At 42.2% G+C, this 13,869-nt stretch overlaps 1 protein-coding gene across 1 annotated transcript; it reads right to left on the bottom strand.

The window, feature by feature from the left end:
- Positions 1-1,037: 1,037 nt before the first annotated feature.
- Positions 1,038-12,229, bottom strand: HRG (histidine rich glycoprotein). The gene is given in 8 exon segments (XM_074329194.1): positions 1,038-3,532; positions 4,747-4,848; positions 6,483-6,563; positions 7,857-8,023; positions 9,239-9,329; positions 10,177-10,253; positions 10,256-10,292; positions 11,939-12,229. Coding segments are annotated over 8 exon segments (1,569 nt in total). The 5' UTR covers positions 12,131-12,229; the 3' UTR covers positions 1,038-2,710.
- Positions 12,230-13,869: the final 1,640 nt, after the last annotated feature.

Raw genomic sequence — 13,869 nt, 5'->3', positions numbered from 1 at the left:
CTTAGGCTGGGAAGAAAGAGGGGCCCGCAATGATGGAGAAGCTGGAGATGGGAGGGTGAGATGACTGATGGTGCACAGTCCAGGAGTGGAAAGGAGGACGAGGCTGACCACGGTGGGTGTTTCAAGTGCAGACTCAGAAGCAGGACTTGGCAGTGTACTCAGGCTGTATAATAAAGAGGAAAGAATGTGTTTTGGGAGGAGGCTGATGTGAATTCTAATCCCAGTCCCTCAATCTACTGACTGTAACAAACATTACACATTCGTACTTTTTAGCTATCACATGACAAAAAAATCTAGAAAAGGAGCAATCAACGGTATATTGTCTAAACCTGTAGCACAATGTAAGCTGACTAGACTAGGGATTGTTTCTTAGCCCATTATTCACCTGCAGAAACTGTGTTTGCACATTATAAATGCATTGAATGGAAATGAATTGAGACCCTTCAATCCGATGTTTTCCAGGTAATATTTTCAGTAACTCAGGCAATGTTGGTGAAAGTATAAATTATAAAACACGACTCAAATGTAAGTTATTGAGCTATGTAATTTTTTGGTCTTCCTGGATTTCACCTTTCTCTACTCTTTAGCAAAGCAGCCAAGCCTGTGTTCACCCCTCCATGACAGAATGTGACTCTGCAGGGCTGACATTCTGCAGGTGCCACACCGCTTGTTTATGGCAGGCCACGTTCTGACTGGTTTCTGTATCTGCTCTGGCTGGTCAGTGCTTGTGCCTTGTTGGTTATTACACATTTGGGCATTATCTTGTGGCTCCAGGAGATGAAATCTAGCTGTACTCCAAGGAGGAAAGGAAAATGGAGCTGCCACCATCACCATTTTTTAGAGAAGGAAGATGAGGTGCAAAGAGGTTTAATTACTTTCTTAGGGTCTTCTAGTCGATAAATTGTATATAGCCAGAATTTCTGGCTTTAGAGGATTGTTGTGGTTTGGCAATGAGAAGCTGGGATTACAACCCACATCGGCCTCCTCCAAAGTCACAGTCTTTTCTATTTATTTTACGGTCTGAATACACTGCCAAGTCCTATTTTCCTTCCAGTTTTATTGAGAAATAATTGACATACATCACTGTATCAGTTTAAGATGTACAGCATGGAGCTTTGATTTACATAGTTTGTGAAAGGATTACCACAGGTTTAGTTAACACTGAATTGTGCCATAGACGCAATAAAAGAAAAAAAATTTCTCCTTGTGATGAGAACTCATAGGATCCACTTACTCTCTGAACAATTTCCCTACATATCACACAGCGATGTTAACTAGTCACCATGTTTTGCATCACATCCCTAGTCTTATCGTAAAACTAAAAGTCTGTGTCTTTTGACCACCTTCCTTCAAGGCCTGTTCCAGAGTCTTCACTTGAAACACCCGCCATGATCAGCCTGTGCTCCTTTCCACTCCTCCTGGACCGCACACCATCAGTCACCTCCTCCCTCTCCCACCTCCAGCTTCTCCAGCACTGTGGGCCCCTTTCTTCCCAGCCTAAGAACTTACCCAAGTCTCTTTCACGCTTATTTTCCTTACCCCCCTCCCAATCAGAATCTACTGCTGCCATCACCACACACCTGAAACTGCTTCAGTAAGTCACAGAGAAAGAATCTAAAGTCTTATTAGCTCATGTCTAAATGCTGGAGCCTGATTTGGGAAGAAGGGAAAAGAAAGAGGATTCAAATGTGGAAAAAGAATCCGCTGGCACCAAAAATGAATAAAGACAAATTTCTGAGACTAGAGAGCCCCAGCCTGGGAGGTGATATGAGAAGAGCAGAGGGGTCTGGGGGTCTGGAAGCAGAGGACACCTTTGCCCTGCTTGCTGGACATGTAGCCTGCAAGGCAGCAAGACCCCAGGCAGAGAACAGCTACATGGTATCTCTTGGCAGTCACGTCCATCAGCAGTCTTACGGAGACTCCTATATCGCCAGTTTGATATAGACGTAGCAGATGAACTAGACTCAAAGAGTGGTGTGAACAGGGTAGTAAACATCCCTCAGACCTGGTGGATTGGTGATGGAGATTCAGACTTCCTTCTCGTGCCCACCACCCAAACACTTGGCATTATGTAAGACTCTTGCACTGTGGCACAATTTTGTGTGGGAAGCAGCAGGAGGAACTGCAAGAAAGACTGAGGTTAAGTTTCCTATTAGCCCAGTATGAAGGCAACCTGAAGTAGGAATTAATGTGTTCTTAAAAATACAGTGATATTTCTGGTGCACCTGAATGTATGGTCCATGCCTGTGAACATCTTTGTAAATTATAGCCCAAGCTTTGTTTGCTTCATAATTAAATTTAGAACTTATTTTTTTCCAAAAATAAATTTAGAGGAATACAAATAGGAGTAGGAGAGAACTTGGATCACTTTTTATAACAATAACCCTTACCTAATAATACATAGCTTCTTGGTACGCCCAGCTACAGCGTAAGTACTAATACAGGAAAGATGCTAGAATTAAAGGAGTGAAGTCGAGGAAATAAAGAAATTCTGAGGATCAGAGATTTGCCTCAAATGGTATATTGGCCAGTGGGGAATGAACTTCTGACTTGTGGGACCTAGATCTTTCCTTTCTCCATTTGGCTCTTCTCATGCCATCTTCTCCCCCACCCACAGTTTGTCCTATCCTGAATATGAAAGTAAAGTTGAAATATTGTAATTTTGATTCTGTTACTGATTACATTTTATTTATGGTTCTAATTCAGAACATTATTCATTTTTCAAGGAACTCAGATTGTCTTTTGGAAATGTATATGCAAAAAACTTCAAGACTTGTGGAAACTCACTCTTGAACGTCCCTGGACATGATTCAGAGGCTGATTGAGGGAAGGACTGAATTTCTCGCTTTAGAGGATTGTTGTGATTTGGCAATGAGAAGATGGGAAAATTGGCTTCGGGAAGAGGAAGGGTTTCACCTTTCTTTAGTGGAGGGAGTCGGTAAATGTATCCAATTTGTCTCCATTTGAAGGGAAAGTGTCCTTTACCTGGACCTCTTTCTTCTGAGTTACTTGGTGGTGGGCCATGGCCCCAGCGATGGTGATCTTGGGAACATTGGCTATAGGGTGGTGGGTCACAGGGTCCATGGTCATTGAAATCATGGCCATGGGGATGGTGTCCATGTGGATGGTGTCCATAGGGATGATGCTCATGAGGATGGTGTCCATGGGGACGGTGTCCATGGGGATGGTGTCCATGGGGATGATGGTCATGAGGATGGTGTCCATGGGGATGGTGCTCACTGGAACTGTGATTATGGGGGGGTGTATGGGTGCCATTGGTACCAAAATGGGGAGGATGACATCTTGAAGGGGGCAACACTGGAGGAGCTTCTAATTGAAACTGTGGCCTGTCTGAGTGACTTTTGTCTTCTAGAGGAGGTGGGCATCCAAGTTGATGTGGCTTGTGAGGATGGTGGTAATCTCTGGGTCTCTTGGGCTTAAATGAAGGCTTGCCAGCAGGAGAATGCTCATGCCCACCAGAGTGGGGTAGATGGTCCAGATGGGCTTGTACAGCACTGATGTTTCTATGTTCCTGGTGAAGGACACAGAAGAGTGAACACCATCATAGGATACAAAAGGAGAAGTTAGATGTTTAACTTGATTTAGACTAACGGCCCTCATACTTTTAGATTCCACAAATCAACTGAAAAAGTAGAATACCAAAAGAGCATTGTAAAATTTTAATCTTGCCAAGTTGACATTTAAAATACAAACAAAACTATCACCTACCACCATCATTATTTCACAATAGGAATAATATTTTGATAACACAAGAATCAGAAAGATAATCTCAGAGTAAACGATGGTCCTTTAAATGAAAAATGTTGTATCACAAAAAGCTTTCTTACTATTTTCATTTTTCTCATTTCAACATAAAGTGGTGAAATTATGTTACACAAGAATAGTCATCAGTAGACCAATATTTGTAAAACTAGTGCCTTATAATTTAGATTCTCAACAGAGTTCTGAGGCTCCATAGTAAAGGATCTCTTATTCCTAAAGGACGAGCATCTCACCTCTTCACTCTGCTTGTTCTGGTTTTAATTTTTTGAAAAATCTATGTAGCCATTTTCATGGTGACAAACCCTCTCCCTCCTATTTTGGGGTTTGGCACATGGATGTTTAGTTTATTTTCAGTTTTTTGTTTTTTTCTGACAAAAAGATACTGTGAAGAATATCTGTGTGTAGAACAAGGGTTTTTACACACACATATTCTTGTAAAATGCTGTTTTACGTCTTATTATATATACCTTTATATAATAAATTTAAGGCTAATTTAGTCCCCTTAGATTCTAGGCCGAAGACTAAAACTAGGAATTATAAAGTCTCAGCACTGGAGTCCTGACTATAAGGGCCATTTTCAAATTAATTAAAGGTTGATTAAATCGGTCAAGATTTTACTTTTCTGAGAAATCTTATCCCTTCCCAATTCTTGGGGAAAATTGCACACTTTTTGTGTCATGTCAGCATTTGCACTACTTTTCCCAGGGAGTATTCTCTGTATTTCTCCCCACGCCCACCACATCTCATCTCTCTCATTTCTCCTTCTCTCTCTCTCTCTCTCTCTCTCTCTCTCTGTCTCTCTCTCTCTCTCTCTCTCTCTCTCTCTCTCTCTCTCTCTCTCTCTCTCACACACACACACACACACACACACACACACAGAGCCATAGAACAAAATACACTATGTGTGTGAAAATATCACTTAATGTGGCCCTACTCATGACAAAACCTGCTTAGGAAACCCACCTTAAGGTTGAAGACTTCACAGTTTATGACAATATCTTTTGGACTTTCCATGTCAGAGGTTCCTACATCATAGGACAAATCTGCTCTGCAGAACCCAAAGACCTTTAAAGAAGATGGAAATATGTGTGCACGTGAGCAGGAGATTTGAGAAAAGTACAATTTTCAAAGGTTTTCTTTCCAATTTGCTGTGGTTCTCTTCCATGAATGGTCACCACCACTGGGCTTTCCCATGGTGGTGGTAAGAAATAATATGTCATTGATGCCTTGACTTTAACCAACCCTTCAGCACTGAAGACCAGAGTTGCCTGTGCGTAGAGAGAATGAAGTGGGGTGCAGAAGAGGGATTTGTACAACTTTAACTTGTTCCTTGCAGGGAAGTATTGGAAAGGAAGGAACCAGTATAAAGTTTGCATGGACCCTGTCAAAGTGACTGTCTGCTGGCCCTACCCTAAGCACAGAGGTTTCAACTGGCTGGCACCACTGTGCCCCAGAGGTCCCTAAACCCAGCTGTGAAAGTTAGACTAGGACAAGAAAAAAACTCTTTTTTAGAAAAGACTGTTAAGCATTGAGTTACTGAGTACAGTTTTGGAGTCAGACAGGTCTACGTTAATCCTGGCTTCATCATTTACCGGTTTTGTGAGTTTAGGCAAGTTGCATAAAATTCCTGAAACTCAGTCTTTGTCTGTAAAATGGGTACAATACTATCTACCCATAAACCTGAGAAGGCTTAATTAAATGAAATAATGATGTAAAACACTGAGCGCTGAACTCTTTTCCAGCCGCCATGTTTCTGCACTGGGTTTGCTAAGCCCACACCAAAATAATTAAGGGTTTGTGGGGATAGGAGTGGGGGAGGAAAGTGTCTTTTCTGCTGGCCACTAAGCAGGATTCTATAGCTACTTAGGTAGAAATGTTGAACAGCCAGAAAAGGAATTAGTGAATGCTACCTCTCTTCTGGCCCTAGAGAATGCGCTGTTAAACTCCAGAAAAATCCTGGACTTGAAATCAGAAGGCCACCATTAAAATCCTGTGTCCTCACACTTTCTAGCTAAGTGCCCTTAGGTAAGTGTCTAAGTCTCTAGGCTCTTCTGTCGCAGGGAAATGGAGGCAGACACTTGTTTCTCCTCAGTGGGGTTGTCACAGGGCTCCAACAAGACAGTATATGTGGAGGTGTTTTGTAAACTCTAAGTTACCATACAAATACTGAGAAACATTAATAAGATCTTCTTCCAGGTACATAAGTATCAATTTATAAATGATTTGGAGAAAAATCCCACTGGGATGAGCATAGAAATGGATTCTAAACTGAGCTTGGTTTGAACATTGGGCAAAACCTTTCCTGTGCAGAGCCTCAGTTACCTTCCCATTTGTCAAATCGAGAAGTAAATGAAGAATAAATGAGATGCAGTGAATGAAAGCAGCCATGGGTGCAGGTTCCTGATACAATCAAGTTATCGGGTTTAGCTAAGTCTTTAATCCCCATGTTTAAATAACTCGGTGTTAAGTTTTGGTTTATGTCACGTATATTTATAAAATAATATTCTCACGATTCACTTAACTTCTCTGTGCCTCAATTTCCCCATGTGTAAATCAGGGATAAAAATCGCATCTGGTTCATAGGATGGTGGTGGGGGTAATAGGCTATCGTATGTGCAATGCACTTAGCAGGGTGCCTGGCACATAGTGTGTGGTCTCTAAATGTCACCTCGTATTTCGCAGACATCTAGTATACTCACATTAGTGTGTCTAGGAAAATGGTGGCTGGAGCAGTTCCTCACAGAGAAGTCCACATAGTAATTGGTTCTTTCCTCTCCTCTCTAGAACAAATTGGATCAAAGCAGTTTCAGGAACATTTAAAAAAAGGGGGGGGGCAGTAGATACCTACTATCCTAATATACAGTAAAGTATTATGAAGATTCAAAATCACCAATGTATGCCATTTTTCTTACAGTCTCTGCCTTTTGAAATGTATTACATAAGTGATAAAGTGAATACTATTTCATTGAAAAGTTTCAAATAATACAAAAATAATCAAGCATAGTATGAAAACTCACCCTTCTGTACCCTCGTCTCTCCTTCTCAGAGGTACCACTACCATCCATTTGATGGATTTTTCCTTCTCTCCTTTTTCTAAATAGGCTGTGCATATACACCTATATCTAATTAATGTAAAGGGGCTCATAGTCTAAGTATTGTTCCGTTACCTGCTTTTTCTCCTAGCAATACAACATGAAACTCGTTTCAATGCATATAGGTCCAAACATGCTTTTTAGTAGTTGCATTGTATTCATTCTATTGCTTGCATGCACCGTAATCTATTCACCTTTGTGTTTTCAAAATGCAGGACAACCTCAACTAGCGGCTCGACAAGACCACTCTGGGTGGAAGGCACTTGGGACGCTGAACTGGGAGGAACCAATTCCAGCCATACCACTGGGTGTGGTGAGGTACCGTGTTTCCCCGAAAATAAGACCTAGCCGGACAATCAGCTCTAGTGCATCTTTTGGTGCAAAAATTACTATAAGACCCAGTATTATATTTTAATATATCATAACTGATATGATATTATATTACATTACATTATATTATATTATACCCCGTATTATATTGTATTGTATTGTATTGTGTTGTATTGTATTGTATATTATATTACATTATATTATATATTACCCAGTCTTATAGTAAAATAAGACCGGGTCGTATATTAATTTTTGCTCCAAAAGACACATTAGAGCTGATTGTCCGCCTAGGTCATATTTTCAGGGAAACACCGGTAGTTTCTCTGACCCTCTGTTTTCCATCATAATACAAGGAGATTAGGACCACATGATTTTAATGACTCTAATATGCTCTCTGTCTTTTCCTCTTTTTGCTTGGGTTTTTCCTCTTCTCTTAGATATTCACACTCTCTGCAACTCCAAAATACGAAAATCTGCAGAAGAACAGTTCTGTGGTATCTACTGACTGTTTGTTTAGGCTGCAACAGGGGCCTCAATTTAAAAAGCAGCTGGCGGAGGGAGGCCTGTGGAGAGTCAGAGCTGCTGAATTTTGCACCTGCCCGGTTAGAGCCTGGGCCCTCACACTGTAGCTGGGCGTTGATGGAGACTCACCACTCTTACAACTCTCTCCACCTGGTCCACTCTGAAAAAGGCAAAGTCATCATTCTTCCTTTTGTACTTCTCAAGGGCCTTGTCTGCCTGTTTTCTGTAGAGCTCAGTGTCCTCAAAGAAATCGAAGAGTACGGGGCTGTCTTTAGTGTTGGCCAGTGCAGAAGAGACTGGAGAGAAGATGGCAGTTCTGTGGCTACTGGGTTGCAAACAGCAATGTCAATGCTGGGACTAAATACATGTAAGCACGGGGGCAAGAATAACAATAGCTTCCATTTTACAGATGGGCAAATTGAGGATTGAAGGGGCTAAGAAACGTGTTCCAGATCAAATCAGGCAATCAGCAGCAGAGCTATAAACTAAACTCAGATCCTTCTGAGGCTCAAGCCTCTGTTCTGCCTGGATTCACGATGCTTCCCCATCATCCATAAAGTGTTACTATTTTAACGAACTCTTCCTGTCTCTGCCAAGGAGGGAGAGGCATCATCAACATGAAGTTTTGCCCAGAGAGCAGAGAAGATGCAGCTCAATCTTTCTTTAAGGCAACCTCCTGAAGGAGATGCTTGGCTGTTGAATTCTTCTATATTGAATCATGTTGAGATTTGCTATTACTGAAGCAATTCTGTGATCATTCTTTTTGGAAAGTAAATAAAAAGCTCATGGACTTCAGAGTCAGTACTTGTGGGATAGGATCATGTCCCCTACATTTGGCTGTGATCCTAAGGCCAAGTCGTTGATCCTCTTTGAAACTCAGTTATTTTGTCTCTAAAACAGAGAGTACCATAACCTTTACTACATAGACTTGTTGTGAGATTAAATGATATAACATACGTATAACTGCTTTGTAAACTGTAGCGTTAATGTATAACTTTTAGATGTGGACGTCAATACTTACTGAGTGCGAAGTACTTTGCAAGTGTACTACACAGACCATCTTATTTAATTCTAACAAAGACTGGAAGGGCTAATATTATTACTCTCCTCATCTGAGCATAGTTTGAGGCTATCCTCAACTGAGGAAAGCTAAAAGAGGGTAAATAACTTGCCCTCAAGACCATTCAACTAGGAGTGATAAGGTTGGGATTCAAACTCAAGCAAATCTGACCCCAGAGCCCATGTTCTCTACAACTATACTACCACGCTATGCTACCTCACATAGATTTCTATTTTTGTGTATTGCATTTCTTTAAAGGAAAGTGCACCAATAACAGGGGGAAAACTTCTCCCTTCTCTTCTCAAGAGAGTGAGTATTAATCAAGTCCGTGAGGGCAGGGACCATTTCTGACATGTACATCGTAAGTTATTATGTTATGATTGAATTCTGTGTTGATGGAGAATTAGTAGAATTAGACTAGAATAAGTAGCACTTCAACAGATTTCCATACCAGAACTTGTGGTGCAGTTGAAGTCATTCACTCTAAGATCCTGAGATTCATTCAAACATGTTGTAGCTATTACCTTACATTGTCCAATCACCTGTAAGCAAAAGGAGTTTGTCATTGCATACTGCTTTCCTCAGGTGGAATTTGCAGAAAGAAAAAATGATGCAACATACTTCTACTATACATTTAAAATTTATTTATCGTTTCTCTCAAAAAATCCTGTCCCAAAACCCATATTTTCTTAATCTGCTTCTCTGTGTTGGGTGCTATAGGCATCGAAAGCCCTCATGATAACCAGAGAGAAACTGTTTAAATGCATCATGGCCACATCCCAAACATTTTCAAGGGGAAAAATTGCTGAAACTTCTAGGTATGCAAATGGCTTATTTTCTGGAACTGAAATATTAGACCTGTGCTTGTTCATTTTTGTGTTCTCTCGTGGCAGACAACTTGGGATCTGAGTACCCGTGTACAATGTACAGAGCAAAACCGTCTTCCTCATGATAGTTGCAACTTATCCTTTTGGCTATTCCTGCGAATGGGACCAGTCTTTATAGGACACAGTTACAAGTTCTGGTTTCCTAGACCCACAGACTGTCAGGTCCAGAAGTGACCTTAGAGTCCATCTATTCCAAACCCGTCATCTTATTTTACAGCTGGGGATATGGAAGTCTAACGACCTTAGGTGATTTGCCCAAGGTCTCACAGCTGCTCATGCTATCCCATGGGTCCACAACCCACTGACTCGTCTTGCCCTGGGTTCCCAGATATGGCTCTCAAGAGAATACTACTCAAGGCCAACATAATCTTTATGAGTCAAAAGGTGGAAGTTGCTCTTACTCTTTTGCTGTGTTAGTGTTGGCACACAGCTGCCCTAAGTAAGCAGAGTACACAGAAGTCAAGAATGATAAGAAGAGGAAGATGGTAGCATGATTACTTACTATATCAGATGGACGTCTAGAAAGAGCTGGCTCACAGTCATCCCAGTATTTCCTGGATTGGACTGGACAGTCAGATCTTTCACATCTAAGGCTAAATAATAGACAGTTGCAGATTCCTGAGGAATTCCAAGAAAGCAACAGATGAGTAGTATACGAGAGCAACTAAATAAAAGCAATCTCTTTATTTCTCAAACATAATTCCTGCTCCTTTCCAAATGATTGTCAATTTCTACCTTTTTGTCATGTGATCTATTCATTTAAATAAATAGCTTCAAAGGATTACTTACAAATGTTCTTTTCAACTGGTTGTTATGTTGCTTCTGCCCATGAGCTTTAGAAAGCAATCACTAAATAGCACAGTTGGTTTGGGTGGAGATGTTGAAGATAGAAGCCTAGAATTATAATGCTGACAGGCACATCATGAGCTCCAGTCTATATGTGGAGCTGTGTCTTCTCACCCAGCTCTATTCCTGAACTTGGATATCTTGCCATGATTTCAACTTGCCCAAAGCTAAAACCACTCTCTTCTCTTACAAACCAGCTCCCTTTCTCCACTTCCCTTGTCTTTTGTCAGTGGCACCATTAATTATTTATTACCTTAGTCTTTGGCTTGAAAAAAATGTGACATAGACTTTGATTTCTTCCTTTGCTGTTGCTATCGAGTCATCAGGCCTCGAATGGTCTTTCTCTTACACATTATCCATTGCCCTAAACCCCACGGTCTGATCTGATCCTAATTTCCTCATTCCTGAACTCATAAAATGGTTTTCTAGTTCCTGTCCCTGTCACTTGCATCCATCTCCCCAGGCACATTCTGCCCCCTCCCCAACCACCCACCATTTATACCACCACTCAGAGGTAGCACTGTGCCAACTCAGCCTGGGTCCTAAATGTGGCAAAGAGCCTGGAACTGGACTAATGGTCACTAAATTGCTGGCTGAATCCTAAATTCCTGCACTCTTGTTCTCTGCAATCTACTGCCTCCATCTATAATGCTTTAACAAGTATAGTTTCTCTGCTTGTCCTCTGTGGTGCTCCATGGTCTGGCCTCCCTCATTTTAGTGGTTCCATCAAAGGGTAGGTTATGTTAGGAGGCTGGAGAGGGAAGCCTCCCTCCGTAATCTCTACCGTAAGCCCTCAAACCCACTCCGAATAAGCATCTAATCTAAGTGAAGACAGTAGGTTTGCTTTGCTTCAAGATAAGGCTACAATCTCCCTCCCAACCTGATGGCTACTCCAAAGCCCACATAGAACTTCTGGAACACCCCTACTTATGTTTCATTACTCCCTAACACCTACCTTCCTGATTCCCTAACCACACAGAGGTGGTATGCCTGGAATTCTCCTGGAATGCCATCTTCCTATTCAAATTCTGCTTATTCTTCAGGGCCCAAATGAAGGCTTCTCCCAGCCAGTCTTAACAGATCTCCTTTCATTAGTTTGCCTATGTGCATGTGAGCTGGTTATTACTTCCTTGAGGGCAAGGCCCACAGTTTATTCTAATTTTTCTCTTATAGTTCTTAGCATTTGATTGGGCTCAGCATCAATGCTTATTAAGTACGTACAGACTGATTCATAGTTAAGGATATACTAATAACAAACATTAGTTTCAAAGAAGAAAAAAAGCAGTCTAGAGCAGCAGCAGAAACTAAACAGAAAACTCTGACTAAAGGGTTGTGCGAAGCAGCAGTCTTGGGGGTGACAGTCACATTGCCCTGGTGCATGGTGTCCCACCTCAGCTCTGCCATTGGCAATTCCTCACCACTTCATCCAAGTGGGCATCCGCGACCCGCAGCAACTGGAAAAGGTAGCCATTCCGACGTCCTTTATTGATCAGATCTAGAGCTTTCCCAGCCAGGGGCCCAGTAGCATTGCAATCTGTGGGACTCAAAGCGCAGGAATACTGCAGCGTGATCAAGAGGGACAAAAGCAGAGCTGCAGCGAATGCCTTCATTGTGTTAAAATGTGAAAACCACCCCTCACTGTGGTGTACCACAGCAGAGAATTAGATACAGACTTTCTAAAACACACACACAGCACATGCCATTGATTAAACAAAGTTTTTATACGTTTTTGTTGTATAACTGGGGATGTTCACCTTGACCCCTGGTTAAAATGTCTGTCAACATGCTGTAAATGATTAATGGGTTCTGGGGACAGGAAGTTGAGACATGCCACTAGTGAGTGGGGGAAACTGTGATCTGCACAAATCTGGATATTTCTAGTAGGCAGCAGATCCAAAGTGTGTTTTTTACCACAAGCATTGGTGAGGGGGATGGAAATAAAGTGATTTTCCTCCGTCTGTAGCCTATCTCAGCCAGAAATTTCCACCATCAGTTCCCTCCTTGGATTATGGCACAAGAAGCCCTCAGTAAAGCGCAGCTGCATTAAGGGAGGTAACGTGTTAAACGTTTACGCCGTACAAGGAACTGAGCTCAGGTAGAAAAGAATGATTAAGAGTCTGTGGCTTTGGAGTCAGATCTGAATTTCAACTCTGTTACTCTTTTATGAGTTGCTCTTTTATGCTGGGTAAGCTATGAAACTTCTCCGATTCTTAGTTTCCTCATTTATAAAATGGGGATTAATACCTCTTGGCAGGATTGTGCGATACTTAAATAAGAAAACATATAAAATAACCACTATAATTCTTGGCACAAATCCAGGTGCTGAATAACATGATGCTATTGATTGTTATTATTATTATGATGCCTCAGAAGAATTTAAAGTCACCCCCATATTATTCCAATTCTCCGTGGCCCTCAAGCATGCCAAAGAGATTTGGTTCATGTGGAAGAGAACCATGGTGAGGGTAGAAGTCAAGCCATTTGATTCCATCTAAGAGAAGGTATTAGAGGGTATATACTATTGTGGGAGGGGCTCAGCACTGGGGGACAGAGCTGGGATTACGCTGATCCCACAGTCCTACCCCTCCAAAGAAACCAATATACATACTGTATGGACCTTTCATACCAGCAGCGCCCAGCAGCATCAGAAAGGACTTGCAGGAATCAGCCCAGGTCCTCTCCCCACTACCATTCACCTAAACAGCATCCCCCTCCCGGCTCTCTTCTCTGTGGTGAGTGTCTGCAAGCATGGACAGTAATTGTTCTCAGCCTTGACTTCATAACAGAATCACCTGAGGGGCTCTGAAAAATCCTTATACCCAGGCCTTCCCTCCAGAGCAATGAAACCAGGCTCTCTGGGGGTGGACCCAGGTACCGGTAGTTTTAAAACTCCCAGATGATTCCAATGTGCAGTCAAGGCTGAGAACTACTGGGGTTCTAGACAGAACCTGAAGGGAGGGAAAGAGTTTGAAGAGACAGAGGACGGAGAGGGTACACGTCAGGCAGGGTGTCAGGCGGGGTCTCTGCTCCCGCTCCCCTCATAAGAATGCAGGATGTGGCTAGGCCAAAAAGGAACACCCATGGAGCCATACGTAGGGAAATCATACCACTATAGTCTCACTGGAGGCTGGGTTCATACGATGTGTGACCTGCTGTCCGCTTTGCTGCCAACCGACCGACTCTCCTCGACTCCAGTCCCTGACGCAGCTGCGGCAGTTATATTAGTGGCCAATGGCTCAAGGGTTACAGCTGACGGCCAACTAGCCACAGCTGATGGCCATCTACTACCCCAACCAGCACCTTTCCACGTGAGGCTGAGAGTCTGGGAACTGCTCCCTGGGGCTCTGTC

This window comes from Rhinolophus sinicus, linkage group LG01 (genome assembly GCF_036562045.2).
Source record: "Rhinolophus sinicus isolate RSC01 linkage group LG01, ASM3656204v1, whole genome shotgun sequence".
Taxonomy (NCBI): domain Eukaryota; kingdom Metazoa; phylum Chordata; class Mammalia; order Chiroptera; family Rhinolophidae; genus Rhinolophus; species Rhinolophus sinicus.
Note: the sequence above shows the minus strand (reverse complement) of the source record. Positions and strands in the feature narration are given on the sequence as shown.